At 38.9% G+C, this 21,543-nt stretch overlaps 1 protein-coding gene across 2 annotated transcripts in view; it reads right to left on the bottom strand.

The window, feature by feature from the left end:
* Window positions 1-2,661: 2,661 nt before the first annotated feature.
* Window positions 2,662-21,543, bottom strand: part of ROR1 (receptor tyrosine kinase like orphan receptor 1) — a 366,292-nt gene continuing 347,410 nt past the window's right edge. Inside the window, exons 8-9 of one of the 2 annotated variants that reach the window (XM_039838483.1) lie at window positions 21,107-21,318; window positions 2,662-6,744 (exon numbers count right to left, since the gene is read on the bottom strand). In XM_039838483.1, the coding sequence (XP_039694417.1) occupies window positions 5,317-6,744; window positions 21,107-21,318 (1,640 nt within the window). In that variant the 3' untranslated portion in view covers window positions 2,662-5,316. Of the gene's footprint in view, window positions 6,745-10,850; window positions 11,535-21,106; window positions 21,319-21,543 lie in introns of those variants that run through there. The other variant, XM_039838484.1, reaches the window with a different exon arrangement.

The following is a 21,543-nucleotide window of genomic DNA, read 5'->3' as shown; positions in this document are numbered from 1 at the left end:
TGTGTGTAGACTCAAAAGAAACCTTTCAGGGAATTATTAGAATGGCCCAACGGATAACTGAAGCTGTCGTTCCAAGGCCCAAGGACTGCAATGGCTTAAGGAGCACCTGCTGTAAAATGGAACCTGATCTCAACCTATTTCTGAAGCAAGTTTCAAGTGCCTGTAAGTCTAGAGAGGGCTTTAGCACTAATCTATGGCTTCATGTAGCCGGTTCTATTGTTTTGTGTGTGTATTTAAATTTACAATAAAAAACACAGGTCCATGAAGACCGACGTTTGGAACCACTTTCCATCAAACTGAATATTCCCTGAATTATCTTTATTTCAGTATGACAAGGTATTGACCTTTTTAAAAGTGTAAGTAATGTCCTACCTAATTTTAAAGTGGGGACTTTCTCCTAATTTATCTGTTCCTGAATAAGAACATTGCTTATCTTCGCTAAAGATAAGCATTGTGTCAGGCCTGGTCAACAAATGTTATAATACTTGTTATAATACTTGTGAATAAGCAATTCATAGGTGCTTAGGATTCAACTCGTCATAAATGTTAGCAGACCTTTTCCCTGTATGTCTCTATGTTTTTAAGTCTTTGCAGCCTGATTTCCCAGAGGATTACATTAACCTTGAGTGTTTTGATGGTTTGTAAGTCCCTCCTTCCTCTGAGGTAAGTGTCCTAATACTCTTGTCATCTATTGTAACAAACTTCAAGTGTGGTCATATTTTGGTGGCAAAAATTTTGCTCATGTGAGTTCCCTTGGCCCTTCTGCTCCTCTAATATAGCATTTCCTCCTTAGTATTTGAACTACAATGTTTTATAAATTAAGAGGAGTCTGAGTTTTACCTCTGCCACCTCCTTGGATCCTCCTTGCTGTTCTGAGCTTTCAGCTCTCTAAAGGCAGTGGGGAGCCTAGGCTGAGCCGAGGAGCACTCATGGTAAGGACTGATGGACTACAGCTGGCAAAGGATCACAGCAGAACAAGCCACAGGTGACTGCATCCAGCTGATTGGGTCAGGTTGTCACAGGAAGCTCGGGATGGGGGAGCCTCTGCAGCTGCTTCTGCTTGACGCTCACTGGGAGCTGGAACTTCCCTTCTCTCAAGAAAGACCAGCCTATCCTTGACCTTAACTTTGTCCAGTTGCAACAAAGAGGAAGAGTTCTTTTAGTTGTGTTAATCATCAGTGCAAGGAAACAAAAAAAATGTACACTAAGAGACCAACTCTTTTGAGCTTGTCCATATGAAGGAAAAAGATTTTGGTGACTATCCAAGAATGTGGGTCTTGAGTGAACTAGACAAGGAATATATTCTTGACAAAAGTTAGGTGCTGTTAGTTTTGTATCCAAGGGAACAACTACAAAAATATATAACCAATTGTCAAATGGTTAAAACAAAAAGATTTCAGTGCTTAACTTGTAATTAAATAAAACTTGATTTTCTTTAAGGAGGCTAAAGTGGTTAAAATGTTATTAAATGCTTATATACACATTACTAATGATATAATGACTCCCGCCCCATACCTTAAATTATGGTGGTTCTGTGATTCTCAATCTTTGTAATATTGGAGACCTTGCTAAGGCACACTTTGCTGGGTCCCACCCCTAGAATTTCTGATTCAGTACTTTGAGGTGGGGCCTGAGAATCTGCATTTCTAACGGGTTTCACAGTCTGCTGGTCTGAGGCCCACACTTTGAGAACCACTAGGATAGGTGATTATGTCTGAAGGTACATAGATAATAGAGCTCTTCTTTAATCAGTATTAGTGGTTTGTAGTAGGCATTATCTGAGGTGGTACTGCAAGTCTGCAGATGTTTGGTGATTAGGGTATTAAGGGCAAGGCCCAAATCACAGAGATGAGGGACTTGGGGATGGTGGGAGGAGAAGAGCCTGGAGAGACAGAAGAAGGAGATGGAGGTGAAAGGCAGATTGGGATTCAAGCTAGAGGGAGAAACTGAACCTGACATGGATCTCATTGCCATGTGAAGTGACTGCTTTATTGAGTTTGATCGCTGAGGTGGTGACAAGAGCTGCACCTAAAACAGATGGATAAGGCCCTGAAGGTTTTACTGTAGTCCCTTCTGTATTAAATAGCAGAAATAGACAAGTTCTTTGAACTTTCATAATGACACTCATTTTTCTTGACAGTGTATATTAATCGCCAGATGGGAAACTCTTTCTTTTGGGCAAATAAGGTCATAAAGATAAGCTGTGACAATTAAATGGCCACATTTCTTTTATTTTATCAATATGGTTGGAATTTAAGTTGAACATAGGACGTACACAGCTTTTCCTTCTTCAGAGTTCTAAGACATGGTTTTTGATATCTATTCATATGGAAACATCAAGGATGCAACTTTAAACTCAATTTTTACATTCCATTAGGTTGTAATTATTTAATATATTATCTTGATTTTAAAAATTAAAATCTTGCCATAATCTTGGTAAATAGTATATGTTCATGAAATCATTGGGATTCTCCCATCCACCTGTGGTCACTAGCAAAAGAATGCCCAAGTCTATTTTAAAAGCCTACCTTAAGAAATCATTTCAGTGGAATAGTACTAAATAGGAATTACGACTCCTCTTTCTATGAAATGTCAATCATTAGGAGAAATACTATTAAAATCCCCAAATACCTCCATGATAGCAATATTCAGGAAATACTATTTTATGGTAAACATTTTTAATAAACAGCAGCATAAAATAATCAGTGTTTAATATCATCTCTGGTGTGTGAAATACAAATGCATATATCCTCAATATAAAATAGCCTTTTTGTCATTACAATTCCATGCTTGTCTATTTTAAATGCCCATAATAACAAATCAAACATTAAGTAATACAGTGATTAAATGCATGCAGTGAAAATAAGAAAAGATATGGCAGGGCAAGATATCTGAATATTGCCGTTATATATTTGAAGAAAATCTATATCGAGTTAAAAACAAATAAACAAAAGAAACAAGGAAACAGACCAGATATAAAAATGCAGAGATATATTTTCACTTCTGTGATACAAACCATAAACATAGTTTTGTGCAAAAAAAGAAAAGATCTGAAAATAAGGTCATCTTACAAAAAACATTGTCAACAAAGCAAAAGATATTTTTCAGTTTGTGAAAAGAATACTATTTTTAATACAAAAGGGACTGTGTTATGTAGTATCACAGTGCTATCATAAGACACAATATTACAAGTGGTTTTGAAATTTAGTTTGCTCACCTTAATGACTTCAGTAATTATAAAATGTTTAAAATAAATGTTATAGTTCTTTATAAAAAACTAACTTGAATTTATTTTTTAACCCTAGTAATGTTTTTCCAGAGTAGGTATTTTACTGGCTCATGGAATGCTAATTTCCCTTTACGGGACTCCTAGAAAAACTCAGATTCACTGAAATTGTGTTTACTTAAAATAATAAATATTTTTGGAAAACAATTGATTGTCGTATGATATACAAAATTGTGGTTTGAATCTTCATCATTAAACAGTTGCATAGCAACAAAAGGATACAAATATTCTCCTCTACCTAAAGAAATGTGACTTTGATCAGCTTATTTATGCCACTAAAATATGTCATAATTTATCTCTGAATAAATCTGGATATAGCCAATTCTTTAAGTTCACAGTACCTATAAGTCCATGTTTGTTGTTTGAAGATTCAGTGTTTGGGAAAACTGTATCATATTTTGGTAAACATTTCCTTGATTTCTCATCCTAATTTTATTTTTAAAAATGGAAACATCAATGTGCTTCTAATTCTTTTACATTCTCCTCATTAAATATCATTTCCAGGAATTACTTGATATCCTGTAAGTCTCTTTCTAAGTCTCTGTAGCTATAAAATAAGAAAAAAAATGAGACTTTGAGACATTGTACTTAGAATAAAGGAGTTATTTTTTAACAAGAGAAAAATCAAACATAACTTTCTTTTCTATACAGAACTTGAAACCCATACGAATTCTAAACTTGGCAAAAGATGGCTAGCAGGTAAATTGCATGAGATGTACATTCGACACCTCCCTCTAACTAAGGCAAAAATGATCGTGTTGCTTCTATTTACCAGCTTAAAAAATTCAGTTCTTGGTAATCTTTGAAGTGAGAACTCAGTACCTGTTTTTTTTGTTTGTTTGTTTTTAAATACTGTAATATTTTACAAAATAGAATTCATAGTCTTTGGATTCCAACTAACACTATGAATAAATTGACATAATTCTTGGTGCTAGAATAAAATCTGTGCACATAACCAGATCAGGAAAAAAAGTGAAAAAAACTTTAAATTAACTAGATATTAGTGTCATAGAGTTTCCTGCTTCCCCAGAGTCCACTGATGGTGAACATCCATCCGTATGCCCTGGACAACCCATAGGCACCAGGTGACAAGCACTGATGTGCTGGTCTGTGGCCACACCTCTATTCTTCAATGTTATTGGTCCAGGGAAGCTCTTGTTAGGTCGTGCCCATGGGAACCCTTGTTCCTCTCCCTTGGATGCTGATCTAGGCCTAGGGGCAATTTTCCCAATTGTGTTTCCTGTAGTGCCTCATATCTAATGCAACAAAGTAAGCTAGCACTATCAACCAACAATCAATTCCAGCATCCACATCTAGTCTTCTTATGGTCTGATGCCCTTTGTTGTTTCAAGGGCTTTTGTAAACACACTGTGGGAAAAGAAAATGTAGAAAAAGGCCTTTGTGATCCACGGAGGCGATTCACAAAGAACCACACTCTACGCCTTCTTAAAGAAGCCCCACTGTGTAGAAGGCTTCAGGGGAACTTAACATTTGTCTTATGGCTCGTTTCCATCAGGGATTTCAAATTTGGCCTAAGGTTTCCTTATTGATTCTGAACACTACTTCCATACAAAGATGCATAGAGTCTAAATCGAATCAATATAATTCCTGAACATCTGTCCTGAAGAAAAGACAGCAGGTAGACAAATGCTACGGTATATACATTTTGGGGAGAGACCAGTCATGGTGACCGAAGGTGAAATATACAAAGCACCATTTGACTTTCCTTTTTGGTTTGATGCTTAATCACAAGGATCTTTTCCTCTTTGCTGGTTTGCAATATTCAGTTCTTGAAACCAGATGTACCAATCCCAATGCAATGGCATACACCCTGATGAGGCATTAATCCCACGATGTGTTTTTTCTGGTTGGTGTCTGCCCTGCTTGGTAAGACAAAGTTAAACTTCACAGAAGATACTCGTTGCAGTGTCTGCTAAATGAGAACCTTACTTTAATAAAAACATTTGAATATAAATCTTTTCTACGGCTTTCTAGTTTCTTGTGTACCACACTGATAAAAGTTGTGTATTTTACAGTTCTGCAGAAATCATAGATTCGGTGTGTCCATGAATATTGGAGTCTCCTAGCAAAGATGGTTGCTTTGAGTCTATTTTGTAGGGTTTTTGAGATTTGTTGCCAAAAACAGCGATACCCATTCCACCAGGATGATTTGGAATTGACATGTGTGGTAGTAAAGGGATATTTGCTTCCTGATTGGATCCTGATGAGGGCAAGCTAGTCACATGACCAGTGCTAGTCGACCCACTGGCACTGCTCGGAGACCGACTCTTGGGAGGCGGGCAGTGCTGAATCACTCTAGGAGGACCTGCTGGCTGATAGTGGGCAGCTGGAAATGCTGCATATCCAGGAGGTATTGGGTATCCATTGATGGGGATGAATCTCTGGTTCTGAGGTATTGGTGGGCCAATGAAACCAGCAATCTGGCCCTGTGGTGTAATACCCTGGCTCGGAAACATGTAATTGGGATATCTGGGGTTACTGAGATTACTCACGGGGCTGGCACTAAGGGAGGTTGTCTGTGTGGTGGCATTTCCTCCTGAAGGAGTAGTAGAGCTGGTATGACTTGAGAGTCCCTCCCAGGACCGAAGCCGGACATGAATATCTTTAAACCTTGGTCTCCTAGAAGGAATCTCATTCCAGCACTCTGTCATGAGGCTGTACATTCTAGGGGGGCAGTCTTCGGAGCATGGTAACAGCTGTCGTTTTCTCACCATTTCAATCACTTCCTGGTTACTAAATCCATAATACGGCTGGAGTCCAAAACTGAAAATCTCCCATAAGACAACCCCAAAAGACCAGATATCTGAATCAGAAGAGAATTTGCCATACAAGATGGCCTCAGGGGGCATCCAGCGAATGGGCAACAGAGACTTACTCTGCACCCTGTAGTAATCAGCGGAGTATATTTCTCTGGAGAGCCCAAGGTCTGAAATCTTTACGTGAAGTTGCTCTCCGATTAAAATATTGCGAGCTGCGAGGTCCTTATGCACAAAGAAATGACTAGACAGGTATTCCATGCCAGCCGCGATCTGAATTGCAATGTGCAGAAAGTCTCCATGATCCAGGCTGGATTTTACAGTCCCATCTTCATCACTGCTACAGCCAACATCAGAATGTGGGGATCGCATGATGAGGAACTCATGGAGATCTCCCTGATTCGTATACTCAAAAAGCATACACACAGGTTGTTCCTGAGTGACAGCCCCTAGAAGGCAGACAATATTGGGGTGGTGGAGTTCGGCCATCAGGGAGGCTTCCTGTTGAAATTCTGTCCATTGCTGGGGGTTGTTATAGTCTTTCAAGGTCTTTATAGCAACCAGCTGGGCATGGTCCATGCCTGGGAGATAGAGATGGCCCTTATAGATCTTTCCAAAGGCACATTCACCCAATTCTTCCATAAAACGTACAGCAGAAAGTGGCAGCTCCTTAGCCTTGCTCTGTATGAAAGAAAGGAAGAGTGTGGTTTAAAACATTTCTTAAGGCACCTTCTTGGCATCTGGAAGGAGGTGTGTGAGCCATATAAAGTTCTATAAATCAGATTAAATAAAATCTTGTAGGTCTATAAGTCTTTAAAATTGCTGGCTGCAACTCAAAGCTGCCATAGGCAACTTTCTGTCCACCACTCCCATATCTCCCCATCTACCCCTCCTGCTCCAACCATGGTTTCTTGCTGTTGTCTAGAGTCTTGCTACTCAAAGTGTGGTCCTGGGACCAGCAACATGAGCATCACTCAAATCTTATTACAAATGAGGCTTCTTAGGCTCACCTCAGACGTGCTGAATCAGAATGTGCATTTAACAGACCCCAGGTGATCTGTGTGAACATTAGTGTGAGAAAGCACTGCCGCAGATGATACAGCCTTAATTCTTAGCCTGACGCTTACAGTGTTTGTGAGCTGGTCCTAACCTGCCTTGCTACTCCTCTATGTGATAGCATTACTTTATTTAAATAGGTCTTCTCATTGCCCACCCTGAGACACCATGCACATTCTTGCCCAATACCTTTGTTCCTGCAACGCTCTCCTATTCTTAGGATATTGATTGTGTGAAAAGCCAGAGAAACCAAAACAACATTGTCTTCCTGTGATGCTCACAGTAGAAACGGGGAGATTTGGAATGTGCTTCTCTCTACTTATCAGATACTTGCTTTCTCTGAAACTCTTCCTGACCACTATGGTCTTCGCCTCCTCTGGAGTCCTTTTGGCTTTATAGTCTAAATACCACTACAAGTGAGAGGCAGTGTAGTGGCTGGTTACACGCATGACCTCTACAGCCAGACAGTCCAATTTTGAATCCTGCCTTCTCCATTTACCAGCTGTGTGACCCTGTGTATATTTAACCACCTTGTGGCTTGATTCCTTCATCCAGAACATGGGATGATAATCCTTGATATAATTAATTATACTTGTAGGATTCTTGTGAACTTTGAGTAAGCTAACATTTGTGAAGTACTCAGTATGATGGCTGGCATATATAGTGTTATTTAACTTTTAGCTATTGTTACTTTGCTGCTGCTGTTCTTTTTATGAATATAGTTTGTCCTCTCGATCTGATTTCCATTTCTTGCATTGCCCTTCATAGCAATTGATATTCCTACAGCTTTGCAACTGGGTTGTTTACTAATTGACCTTAAAACAGACAGGGAAAGCATTTAGCTTACAATGAAAATAAGCATTAAATTGTGACATTTGATCTTGGTGGTAAATGTCTATAGTGTCATGTGTTTTTCCTATTTTTTGAAATTCACCTCAAATCTAGCCTGACGTTTAGTCTAATTTGTTAGGGAAAAAGTTATAAAAGTAATGCATTTGTACATAAACTGATTTTTAAAAATAATTTTATACTTTAAGTCCTTATTTTTTAGAAAAAGAATACTTCTTCGAGGATCCCAATTGAAGCTGACAATTCTGCAGTTCCATATGGGATGCAGAGCTCTCTGTACAGAGTTGAAAACAGTTTAGAAAATTAAGCGAAAAACTTCTCTAATCTGAATTCCACTAACTTAGAATTCATGACGATTAGTTCTGTTCTAGGCTGATATTTTCCAGGGCAAAATGCCCACTAACCTAATTATAAGTGTAAATAAAGGCAGCAGAATACCCACTTAAAAGGACAAAATGGAATCAAAGATTTTGAAATATTAATTCTTCTAAGCAAATAACGTTTCTTATAAATAGGTCTCGTTTATTCATTAAAGCAGAGGTCATGGGGTTTGTATTTGGAAATTTCTTATAGGAAAGTTACTTCCGCTGAAAGCAATGGTAATGCACTGCTTTAAACATTCAGTAAATTAAAGGTTATTGATCTATCCGATTCATTTTAGGATTGTTTGTAACAGTAAGAGAGTAGAAACAACCTAAATGTTTACCTAGAGAAGACATTAAAGTAATTATGGTAGAGCCAGTAACTAAAATATTATACATTTGTATGAACAAATGAGGGCTCTTTGTATGTACTGATACGGAAAGATCTCCAAAATCCTATTGTTAAGTTAAAAATATAAAGCAAAAGAAATGTTACTCCTGTATGCTGCTTTTGTGTGAAAGAGGAGGAGAAAAAGAATAAAAATGTATTCATGTTTCTTTACATGCATAAAGAAACCCTGAAAAGATGCTCAGGAAACAGCAGCAGCTACTGGGAGGGTACAAAGGGGAGAACTAGGAGGAGGAGACAAGAGTTAAATTTTTCAATTTATGCTTTTTAAAAATTTTGAACCAGGCCAATATATTGCCAATTCAAAAAGGTAACTAATTTAAAAACATAAAACCAAAAATCTAAGAAGTGATCTACCATATGATCCAGTAATCCCTCTACTGAGTATTTACCCCACAGACTTGAAAACCCATATCCGAAAAGATATTTGCACACTGATGTTCATAGCAGCATTATTCACAGTGGCCAGGACATGGAAGCAACCAAAGTGTCCTAAGATAGATGACTGGATAAAGAAAATGTGGTACATATATACAACGGAATATTACTCAGCCATAAGAAGAGATGAAATACTGTCATTTGAGACTACATAGATGGACCTTGAGATAATCAAGCTAAGCGAAATCAGCCAGACAGAAAAAGTTGAAAACCCCATGATATCACTTATATGTGGGATATAAACCTAAAAGCAACAAACGAACAGGACAAACAAGCAGAGTCTCATGGACATGGACACTAGACAAGTGGTTACCAGAGGGTAGGAGGGGAAGAGTGAGGAAGGAGGAGAGAGGAGGGGGGTAGATGGGGTAAAAGGGGTTAAATATGTGGAGACAGAAAGAAATCTAACTATGGGAGGGGAACATACAATGCAATATATATATATATATATATATATATATATATATATATATATATATATATGCCTTACTATTGAATTGTACACCTGAAACTTACTGGATTTCATTAACTAATGTCACCAAAATAAATAAATAAATAAATAAATAAATAAATAAATAAATAAATAAATAAATAGATAAATAGATAAATAGATAAATAGATAAATAAAATCATAAAACCAATCTTTCCAATCTTTCCAAAATTTCCATTGAATCTGGAAATTTCTTCTGCAATCTCAGATCTCCTATTTTCCATTTTGTTTGTAAGGTCTGAATGCCTGTGGGTGTTAAGAAGTTCCTTTGGGAGAACAGCATGTGGGCGATGGGAAAAGTAACCTTTTTTCTTCCGCAGCGCTCCGATGATTTTGCTTTTGTGGCAAGAGTAAGCCAATGTAATTTTTTCCTGCATGACAATAAGATTGAGATTCCCATCAAAACTTTTCCTAATGATGTAAATGAATCCAGTTTATGTGAAGGCCCCTTAAATGGAATGGAAGGTATTACTTACTTTTTCATCTAAACAGGATCCCCTGGCTTTTGTCGACAGAAATGGTCAACAGACTGAGTAATAAACTTCTTTTGAGGGAAAATGAGAACTAGGAACTAAACCCAAGGAATATTAGACCAATATAACAAGGCATTAGGACACTCCTCTTCCTTTCCCCTATCCCTGCTGAAACCGACCCATAGGTAGTGTTGTGTAATTCAAACCATGTGACTTTGGACTCATACTAATCTCAATTTGTATCTTGGACCCGTTGCTTTCTATTAATAGTTAATATTTATATAGCACGTACTTCGTGTCAGACACTATTTTAAGCACTCAACAAATATTAACATTTAATACAACAACCCTGTGGGGTAGGTCCTATATAATAGCTGACCGACTTTCAGTGAGTTTCTTAACTTTTCTATCCTCTATTTCCATATCTATGAAATAATATAATACCTAGCTTCCATAGTTACAGTAGGGATTAGATGCAACTATGTATGAAAACAATTTCTATCTACTAAGTGCTCTTCAAATCAATCTTATTTTCCTTATTAGGGAAGTAATGTAGAAAGTGGAGTTAAATGCAAATGATTTAGATCCATTTGTTTAAGTAGTTCTAGATAATCTTCTATAAATCCCTTTATGTTTTTAAAAAGATATTTAAGTTTCCTCCTGTTAATCTTTCTCTGTTCTCCTGTAGTTAATTAAAAAAAAAAAAACTTTAAAAAATGACAGAGACTTTGTTTTGGAGGCTGAGAATTTGAGTGGCCTCTGGCTTGCTCTTCTAGGATTCTGGGAGATATGGATGGAGGTGAAGAGATAAGAACCCATGTGAAAGAGCGGATGGTGGCAGATGGGAAAAGGAAGCAAGCAGGCCAAACTTCTAGGGGCTGGAAGAGAATAAGGGGTGGACAGGACCTTGGCACCAGCCTGACACAAGGTCCCTGGGGCTTCATGGCTAAGAAGGCTGGCCGCATTCCCCTACACTGAGGTAAGCAAATTCGTTCTCTCATATTCGCCTTTGCAAAAAGAACTACTCTTGCCATTTTATGGATGGAGAAAGAGGCTTAAAACGGTATGAGGAATTTGCAGGAGAGCCAAAATTGCTGCTCTTGCGTGTGCAAGGCCTTCTGCTTTGGGCCACGCCATTCAGTTTGAAACCAGAGAAGCCGGCTGGTTGGTAATCCCAGTTTGACATAGAATGTCTCTGAAGGCTCAACCTGGGGCTTGACACCTTGCAGGGCTGCGAGGTCAGCCTTCAGTGTGTGGTCACTTGGTGGAATTATAAATGATCTTTCTCCCTGTTCAGACACACGAAAGAGTATATTTTGACCCCAACTGCGTCACGTCGTATCTCCCAAATACCTGGTAGGCCATATCACATACAGTCCCAATTCTTCTCCAGCCTGTAGAAGGAAGAAGGAATAGTTCACCGGACCCAGTCATAACCAAATTTGGGGATTTGCTTTGGAAAGAAACATGAAAAGCAACTAAAATGGCAGATTTTACAAAATCCTTGAAACACCTGTGCAGCAGCCAGCATAGAAGTACTCAGAAAAAACTGCTCGGAGCTTGGTTTCAGGGGAACAATTTACACAGCGATTTGCATTTTTAAAATACTCAGGTTACTTGGTACAAATGAGTCTTAACTATAGACTCATTTTCAAATTTTACATAAATCCTGAACTAGTTAAAAAATCATAAAAACCTTTAAAGAAGCAGTCAGTAGACTGTATGGTGACGGCAGGAAATTAGCTGTATTGTTGAGGAACAGATGGTTTACATTATACAAACCCTTTAGGCTAAACTTGTTTAGGTCTGGCATATTGTAAATTATATTTTAGTAATGAAAGTGAAATGACCTCTGCTTGACCTCAAGTGGGGTTTGTCTGTTTGAACCAATGTAGTGGAAAACTATGAAAGAAAATGAAGTCATAAAGTTTTGGCAGTTCAATTTTGGCTCATTTCAAGTTAAGGGGTTATAAATCTGTTTAGTTTTTGTTTGACAAGTATTTGTCATACAGGGATGTACAAAATGTAAAGAAGTGTAAAATACACATGAGGCACGGTGCCAAAGTAAACCCAGTACAAAGGGAAACTGGAACGAATAGGGTCCTGGGCTCCTATCTCTTTATCACCCCCTCCATTAGTTGAATGACAAGATGGGCTCGGTTTATTATATGCTGTAAGGCAATTAAGTACCTTAAAACTGAAACAGGCTTTCAGTTTTAAATGTTAACGTTTTTACTTCTCAAAGTAAACACACATCTGCCTCAGTGAGGTTTTAAAAATTATCTAATTTGCAGTGGGGGAGAAAAATCAAAGTTGATGTAGAAGTTGATACATTATCCTAAATTTGATTGTGCTTCTTCCTTTAGAAATTCTGAAGAGCAACTAACTATAGGGAGAACAGTTTAGATATGAGTCATTTAGATGTGAGTCAGATGTGAGTACTGTAGTACTGTCTAAACTGCTGATAGTGAGGCCAGGCTGATGTTGGTGGCTTCTTTCACTTAAGTGATGAGTACCAAGTGGGGACATGTGACCCTTTTAGATATGTTACCTTTAGACAGGAAGGCATTGAACCATGGGTAGGGTTTTTAAAAATTCTAATTATGTAGGTAGCAGGTAAATAAGGACAGACTCAGTGACTTTATCTCTTTCCACCTTTGGAAAGTTACACTTTAGGTGATCATACTTCGAAATGACATCTCTGGGTGAAACTGCTTACTACTAACTTTCTATTCCCTGCCTACTTTACATAAGTAATTATCATAGGAAATGAGGTTGAAGATTTTGTGATGGCCACCAACATATGTATGATCCCCTCTGTGACTTCTGGCCTCTAACCTGAACAGGGTATGAATTCTCTACTTTTGAGTCTAACTTGAAGTAGATACATGGATAAAAAGCAGAACTACATGAGGAGGAGGGAACCAGAGCCCAAGGCAGTTCTCTGGAATAGGAAGGTGGCTCCAACAGCAGGTGCTGAAAAAGAATTGAAGTTCATATTCACGCAACTGACCCAAACCTCCCCCTGGAGTTCCTGAAGCCCCTGGGCTGGTTGCTTTCCCATGCCTGAATGATTCAAGAGTGCTGTCCTCTTACAAATCTCTTTTGCTATACATTTGCCAATTCTAGCTGGACACAAGCCTCAGTAGAAGAGCAGGTTCCACACAGTGGCATTTGTCCTCAGCCACGTCAGAGGAATAATGAAGCAGATCTTGGCCCTAATGAAATCAGAAGGGTAGTCTGGGTAATAGGAGGAAGCACAGTTTTCTCTGAGATTGATATTCCTTGGGGCCTTATTTGCTCTCTGAATCTCAAGTACTGACCAGCATAGTTTACATCGGAGCAGGTACTGGAATACCCTATGGGACCTGTTAAAATACAAAGTGCTAGAGACTCCCAGAGCTTCTGATTCTGTAGGTCTGAGAGTCTGCATTTTTGAAAAGTTCCCAGGCGATGAGGATGATCCTAGAATGGAGGCTTCACTTTGAGGACGACTGGAATATACGAATATAGCTTTCTGGATCAGACAATTGCTTAGGGATCTGGGTCCCTGCCCTCTGCATGATGAATGACCACACTGTGCCTGAAAAATCTGGTTGAGCACTTCTGACTTACACAACACAGAGAAATTAACACTGCTTCAGAAGATGGTTTCGAAATGTCAGCTAGAGGAAAATGTAAGATCACTGGCATTTATTGAGTTTATAGTCTGCATGGCTACTATCTTAGCCAGGTTCAAGGTTTTGAAATATAAATCACTCTACAGCTTGGGCCATGTCTTTAGTTCATTCTCTTTTCATATGCAGCCGATTGTGTGGGATATGTTTTAATAGCTGGATATATTTTAATACCATATAAACTATATACCAAAGAGTATATATACAGAATAGTATATGAGGAACCATGCAAGAACCATGAAAGGAGAGGACACAGTTCCTATTCTAGGTGATTGTCATCTGAGCTTAATAGTAGATAGTGTGTATTGAATGAATACTTGCCATGTGCCAAACACTGAGATCATAAAAATGGCTAAGTTTTTTTGGAAGTGTTTATGTGTTAGGTTATGAGTACTCGATACATATTGACTCCTTTCATCTTCACAATAACCCTATTAAATTGGTGTCTATTACTAGTATCCCCGTTTTACAGATGGAGAACCTGAGGATCAGAGCAGTTAAATGATTCCACAGTCAGTGGGTTGTAAATTCAGATTCCAGGTCTCTTCTGAGTGACTATACTACACTCTCTCGTCTTCTAAGTGTTTAATGCATGAATTCATTTAATCCTCATCATAATCCTGTGAGAGCCTCATACTATGATTTCTCCATTTTATGGATCAAGAAATCAACGCATTCAAGGCATGTGAACTACCTTAGCTTGCCTAAAAAGCACAACTATTAAGTAGTGATGCCAAGATTCAAATCCAACTACGTCTGACTCCAAAGCTGAAGTATTTTTCTGGAAAGAAGTGGCAGTTTTCATTCAGTCCTCAAAGGGCTCCACAATTTTAAAAGCGTGAGGCCCACTGGTGGAATGTCAAGGTGTAATTGCTCTCTAGTCCCTGAGATCTAGACCTCACTCTGGTTGATCCTCTGTTGTCCCCATTAGTTGACCTAGGATAAATGAACAAAATCTTCAACAGCAGCCTTTGCCTGAGCTGGGCACAAGAGCCCTAGAGAGCACACGAAATAGGGAGTTTTTAGTATCTGGACTTGGCTGTTGACAGGAATCTGCTTGACTCCAAAGCCTATTTCCCTTTCTCGTGCATTTTACTGGCACTTAGGTAAACAGTGTTAGAATGGTGAAACAACGGACTCCACTCATAAATGGAAATTATTACATTTTAAAAGCTTAACGGCCACAACCATTTTGTTTTAGGAGGTTATGGACATTTTCAAAGACTGCAGCCGAACTAAGTGCCTTTTGGCTCATGCAAGCAAATTCTAGAGGGAGTTTCAACCAACAGTTTGCCACATTTGCCCAGAATTCAGCGGCACTTCTCTGGAAGTGATTTAACATCAGAAACACTTCTTTGCTCTGTAACGTAAATTTCTGATAGTTGGTATGAATGTTTGGTGGTGACCAGGGTTGATTCTGTGGTGGAATTACTTTATAATGTCAGTGGGAGAGGCTCTACTTTGCCTGGAAATAGGCAGAACAGATGCCAGTAATTTTAATGTCAGCTTGAGCCACCATGCGCTTGTCACGCGGACCTGTGTGTTTCAGTCAGCCTGGAAATTACGGAAGGAGAGTAAAATGAGGACGCACTTGCGCTCTGGATTGGGTGGACCCGGGTTTGAGTTTTGGCTCTGCCATTTCCTAGGCGTGTGACTTTGGGGAAACTCTTACTTTCAAGTCTCACTTTTATCACCCCCCAAATCAGGCTCAAATTAGTACCTACTTCATAGGGTTATTATAAAGATTCTGTTGAGATAATGCATGGGAAGTACTTTAGCTTATTCATAATACCCATTTATAATATATTCATTTATAATACTCATTCTCCCTAGAAGTAAAGTTTCTACAGACATAGGTTTAAGCTGAGGCTTTGTACTGGACAGCCTCCCAGACCTCACTATCAACTATCTCCACCTTGATAGATTTTGTCCAGGATATGAACAGAGTGTGAGGCAGTGAATTTATGCCAACTGGATGGCCACAAGGAGTACCTTTATAATCTTTGCTGTGACTCCCTTGCCTCTCTCCTCACCCCAGTTGAGGCTGTGGGCTGCCAGATCCTACAGATTCCCTTTCAACCCACATTATCCTGTGCACAGCACTTGGTAGTTGATTAAAAGGTTTGTGGTTATTCATATCATCACGAATGATAATATTTGTTATAACAAAAATAACAATAACTTCTAGCTATTAAGTACCTGTGGGGTACCAGATATACTATCTCGAACTGCTAAAAATATCAGATTGATGGTTGCCAGAGGCAGGGGATGGGGTGGGGAGTGGATGAAATGGGTGATGGGAGTCAAAAGCTACAAACTTCCACTTATAAAATAAAGAAGTCTAGGGGATGTAATGTACAGCATGGTGACTGTAATTAGTAATAATGTATTGTATATTTGAAAGTTGCTAAGAGAATAAATGTTAAAAGCTGTCACCACAAGAAAATAAAATTCTGTAACTATGGGTGGTGATGGATGGTAACTAGACTTACTGTGGTAGTCATGTCACAATATAAACCAATATTGAAACATTATGTCGTACATCTCAAACTAATATAATTTTGTACGTCAATTATACCTCAATAAAAAACTTTAAAACTATCTCTTTTAAGTACTATTTTCATCCTTGTTTTATAGGTGAGAAAACAGAAGTTCAGAGAGCTTGTTTAAGACCTCAAGGACAGTCATTAATGAAGCTGGTATTTGTGCCATATCTCTCTGCATTTACATCCTTGCTCTTTGAAGGATATCATACTACCTCTCAGAAAGAGACAAAGAAGAAATATGGCTGGAAAGGCAAGTTTGGCCCAGAGAGTATGGACACTTGGGTGCTGGGAAAAAGAATTTTGTAATTTGAGATTGGTCCTTCCAGATTAGGGAATCATTATATCAAGTGGGAGCTAAAGTGATGCCAGAGGATGAAATCAGCAATAAGAAAGAGGAAAAGAAGACTGGCAAACATTAGAGAATGCGCCCATTTAGGGAATTAAAGGAAGAAGAGCTAGGGAAAGCAAAGGGAGGAGATAGGAGGAAAGCCAAGAGAAAAAGTATTTCAAGATGGTGGGTAAGAATATCAAATGCTCCAGAGAAACTGAAGAGGATGAAGACTTGGAAAAGATCATTGGATTAAATTACATCACCGGTGATTCCGGGGAGGTCCACGTCAATAGAATGATGAGCTCAGAAGCCTGGGGAGACAATGGCTTTAAGTAGTGAGTGGAAAAGTTATTAAGGACATTTTAGTATCAAGTGTGGTGACACTAGGTAAGTACAGAGGGTTTCAAAAGTGTAGGTTTTTTTCGATGGAAGCATATTGCTGGCAAAAGGGACAGGCCCAGAGAATATAGTCAAGTGGACATACATTTAGCAGCGACTTTGGCTGGAAAGGAAAAGGAGAGATGAATTGCCAGGAAGAAAAGAAACAGAGAAGATGGCAAGAGATGAGGGTAAGATGAGAAATAAAATATAGCCACCAGTTTTAGAAAGGTGGGCAAATCCTGCTTTTCCTCAAATATTCCTTTTATCAGCCGGGAGCTGCAGGGGTTTGACCGACAGGCCTATGCAGGCTTCAGCGTAGCTGTCCCCACCTCTGCTCTGCCTCCCGCTCTTCCTTGCCCCTCATTCTCAAACTCCTCCACTCCTTAACCTCTCTGCTTGCCTAAATCCCACATAGGGCAGTCACACACGGAGGACAGGAAAGGGCCCACCCTGTGCTTGAAGAAGCCCTGTCCCCGTTCTAATTCTTGGAGGAACACGTGGCACAGCTTTTCTCCCTTACATACACCATTAAAGACTGCTCTGTTTTTCAGACATGTGACAGTTGGAAGGTTGTGGGGAGAGAAAAGAATCAGGGAGAAGGGACGTTACGGTTTGGTTTTCGGGTTTCTCAAAGAAGGTTCATTTTCCGTAGCACTTTTAAAAAGCGCCCACTCGGACTGTAAAATTTGTAATGCAATAGAAAAACCTTACATGGTTCATGCATCGCTGGAGTATTCATCAGAGGATTTTAAAGATGGATAAAATAGATTAGTTAATCCAACGGAATGAGCTGAAATCTCTTGCTGAACAAAATAAAAGGACAATAAACAGTATTTCACATGATCACAGCCTGCTTCTTTCTCTGAACACCGAAATGACTGAGACTCAGAGAGGCAATGGGCTTCTACTGGCTACAGGGCAGCTAGAGCTGAAGTTAAGGGAGGCACCTCTGTCTCCTGACTCTTCGAGGCTGAGTGAAGATGAGTCTCTGGTCCCCTGCCTTTCTTCTCCTACAGATCAGAAGGAAATGAGAGCCTCATCAAAAGTCTTAACTTCCAACTGCAGGGTCCGCCTCGCTGGGGACTCACGCCAGGTCCTGTTAGCCAGTCTGTTTGCAGTGGCCTGGTGTCGCTTCTGAAGGGTCTGGATTTCTAATCTCTCAGTGGAGTCTCTTTTTAAGCCAAACACTCAGAGGGGTTTTAGTAGCTCAGCAAGTGGAGAGAGATGGAAACAGACAGTTTAAACCCTGAGGGGCACATTCATCTAGATAAATAAGAATCCTGGAACCTGTGACTTTCGAATTGGCCAAGGAGAAATAAGAATAAGGCCAGGGCAGACCAGCTTCCATCCTTCACTCCTTTCTCATCCCAGCCAACAAATATCCTTTTGATTTCACTCCTATAGGGTGTTTGTTTTCAGGACTTTTTTTCTCCTTCATTCCTATGTGTGTCCCTTTCTTTTAGATTTTATAGGTACATGTAATATTTATATGTCAGTGACCTTTCAGAGCGGTTTTAGAGATTGACTGTTTATATTTAGAAATTTTCTTTAAGGTCTACAAAGTCCTTTGTGCTTTTTCCAGGAAAGGCACTCAGTAAGAACCAAAACAAACAACTGAATAACTCAAATGTAGAGCCAAATCTCTTAGGAGAGTAAGAAAAAAAAAATTGCATTTGTTTTTGTTGTTTCCTTTCTCCCCTCAACCCAGTCAAATCTGCTCGAGCCATTCCTGCTTCCAGTCTGGTTCAGAATTGCTTGTGGGCTGATTAAGGCTAAATGCTAAAGCCCTGTGTTGGAAAAAATCGTGACAGTGGGAGATGTTGCAAGGCACACTTCAGAAATGATCCAGAAATGATGAAAACAATGTTTATTTCACCAAGCCTTTGGGAAACTTTATCCCAGTATACTTTACGTGTGTCTCTATGTCCATGGAGAATGGCAGACTATTTTTGCTTTGGCCACATTTCACATGTCCCTGGCAGGACCAAGGCTCTGTCACTGAGGCTTGCAACTGTTATATAGGACTCTGAAGAATTTGTCACAATCCAGGTGATGCCTGTGGTTAGTGTTCAGCCCAAACTGACCAAAAGGAAGCATATTTACTTGTTTACCTGGCCTCTGACTTCCCCTTCCTAGCGTGATTTGTTCTATGAAAAAGTTATCATGGGGTCAGGCAAGTGCAAGGGCTTTATCTAGAGTTAAAAAGTCCTATATTCACAGTTTATCTCTTCCAATCACTAGCTCTTTGATATTGAGTTGAAGATTGAGGCAGAACCACAAAATCAATAATTTTCTCAAATGGAAATGACTCTTCTGGTTCCTGACACAACAATGAGGAGCCCACCTCTCCAGGACAGTGGCTGCTGCACAGTGACTGCTGTAACCAAGCTGATCTGGGTCTCTCTTCTACCCAGAGTTCTGCTGTTTCTAAGGCTTCTTAACCTTTAATAACAGAAATGACAGGGAAAGATTCTCATAGAATGAAGACTATTTCACTCAGAGTTTAAAGTCATGGAATCCGTAAAAGGTCAATTAAGTGTTACTTCATGAACATGCAATAATATTAACTCCTCTATTTTTTCCTACTACCTTTGAAAGGATTAAGTATAATGTTATGTAACATGTATGATGTATGTAAGTCAGCTAGCTGGCAGCTGGGGAGTCATAAGAGTTAAACCTCTACCTCCACCTGTCCCCAAAGCCACTTAGTAAACTCTAGTTTCCAGGACCTGTGGGATTTTTTATGGTAAAAATTCACACCTAAGAGAACAGCGGTTTTGCTTGGGACAGAATACTTAAAATGAATTTTTAGCATTTAAGAAAACCAAAAACTTTATCAATAAATATGACTTCATAATTAAGACATTTCAAGTTAAAAAAAAAATTTCAACTGCAAAGCAAAATCAAATCAAATGGGGGTTGTGTGTTAGTCCCAATTATGCTACTCTACTTATTGGGTAAAAGAATTAGTTAATGTGAGTGTGAAAATGTTTTTTTCCTAAAATTTTGTTAAAAGTGATACATCTTCACTTTACGAAGGTCCAAAGTATAACATGGTCACTAACCCACAGAGAAGATAAATATTTATTGAATGAATGAATGAATGTTCCTTTGGAGTTGGGATAAGAAGAAAAGACAGGCTTTTGGATTCAGACTCCTAAATTATTTAAATGAAATCTCTTTGCTGAGAGGCCTGGGATTGAGGTGCTGGTTTTCCAGAGAGAAAGCCTCTGTTGCATTTCAGGATGGGATGCGTGCGTTCCATTTAACATAAGGGCCAGTGACCCTGGGTTCCTTGCCAGGGCCTCGAGCAACCCAAATGTTGAAAGACGTGGAGGAACAACTAAAAGGAAGTGGAGTGATTTAGCACGGACAGGAGAAGGCTAAGGTGGGCTATTATACAACAGCATTTAAAGATTTTGGGAAGGACAACATTTCTCTTAAAATATATTTAAAGCAAAGAAAAGGGGACTTAGATTAAGGATAAAAAAGGATATTTTTTTGTAGTAAAATAAAATACATAAAATAAATACATAAAATACATAAAATAAAATTTGCCATTTTTAAGTATGTAGTACATTAGTGATAAGTACATGCACATTGTTGTACAGTAAAAAGGGTTTTTTTTTTGGTAGTGAATAATGTTAGTTCTGTCTCTGTCTCTGTCTCTGTCTCTGTCTATCTCTTTCATTTTGATTGGAAGAATATGAAATTTCTTTCTTGGAAATTTTGAAAAAAAGCTCACATTCTGAGTCTTGAGGGGATGGTAGACATGATTGCCTAAGGGTTCTTCCTAGGCCAAACTCTGTGGTAAAGCAGTGCCATGGCTGACCGAACGTTGAAGTGACACACTAATGAAATTATGCTCGAGCTGTCTTGGACAAAGTGAGAGACACATAGTTCTCTGAAAACATACTTTACCGCTTATGAAACTGGTTCTGTATCCTTTGATTTCTAAGCTGAGGAGGGTAATAAGTTTGCTTTAACCTAAAGCCTAGAGAATAAATGCAGCTCTGCACTGCTAATTTTACCTTGGGTTTATATGCATTCAGCATGGACATCTCTACATTTTGGCCTCTGACGTGTTTCGGTTGCCTCTGGACAGGCGGTGACGATGACTTCTGGTTATTGCGGCAGACGCAAATGAAGAAAAAGAGTAAAGCAATGGCCAGAGGAATAGCAACACTCGGCACCAGTATGTACAGGATTTCCATCTTATTCTTCTCCTTGGAATCCTTTGAATCTGGGTGCAGAAATAAAAAAAAAAAAGAACAAAAGTTATACTAGTTTAAATAACGTGTATAATATTACATTGTGTAGTATTAAATGACCTCCTCTTCTTTCATACACACCAATCCACTGTGAGGAAAAAAAGAACTATTGCTTATTACAATGTGTTTCTATCAAACCTTCAACATAATTTGTTGAAGTTTAAAAGTCTAGAGTTCAAATGTTTAAAAATTGCAGA

The sequence above is a fragment of the Pteropus medius genome, unplaced genomic scaffold (assembly GCF_902729225.1).
Source record: "Pteropus medius unplaced genomic scaffold, Ma_sr-lr_union100, whole genome shotgun sequence".
NCBI classification, from domain to species: domain Eukaryota; kingdom Metazoa; phylum Chordata; class Mammalia; order Chiroptera; family Pteropodidae; genus Pteropus; species Pteropus medius.
This window is presented reverse-complemented; position numbering and strand designations above follow the sequence as displayed.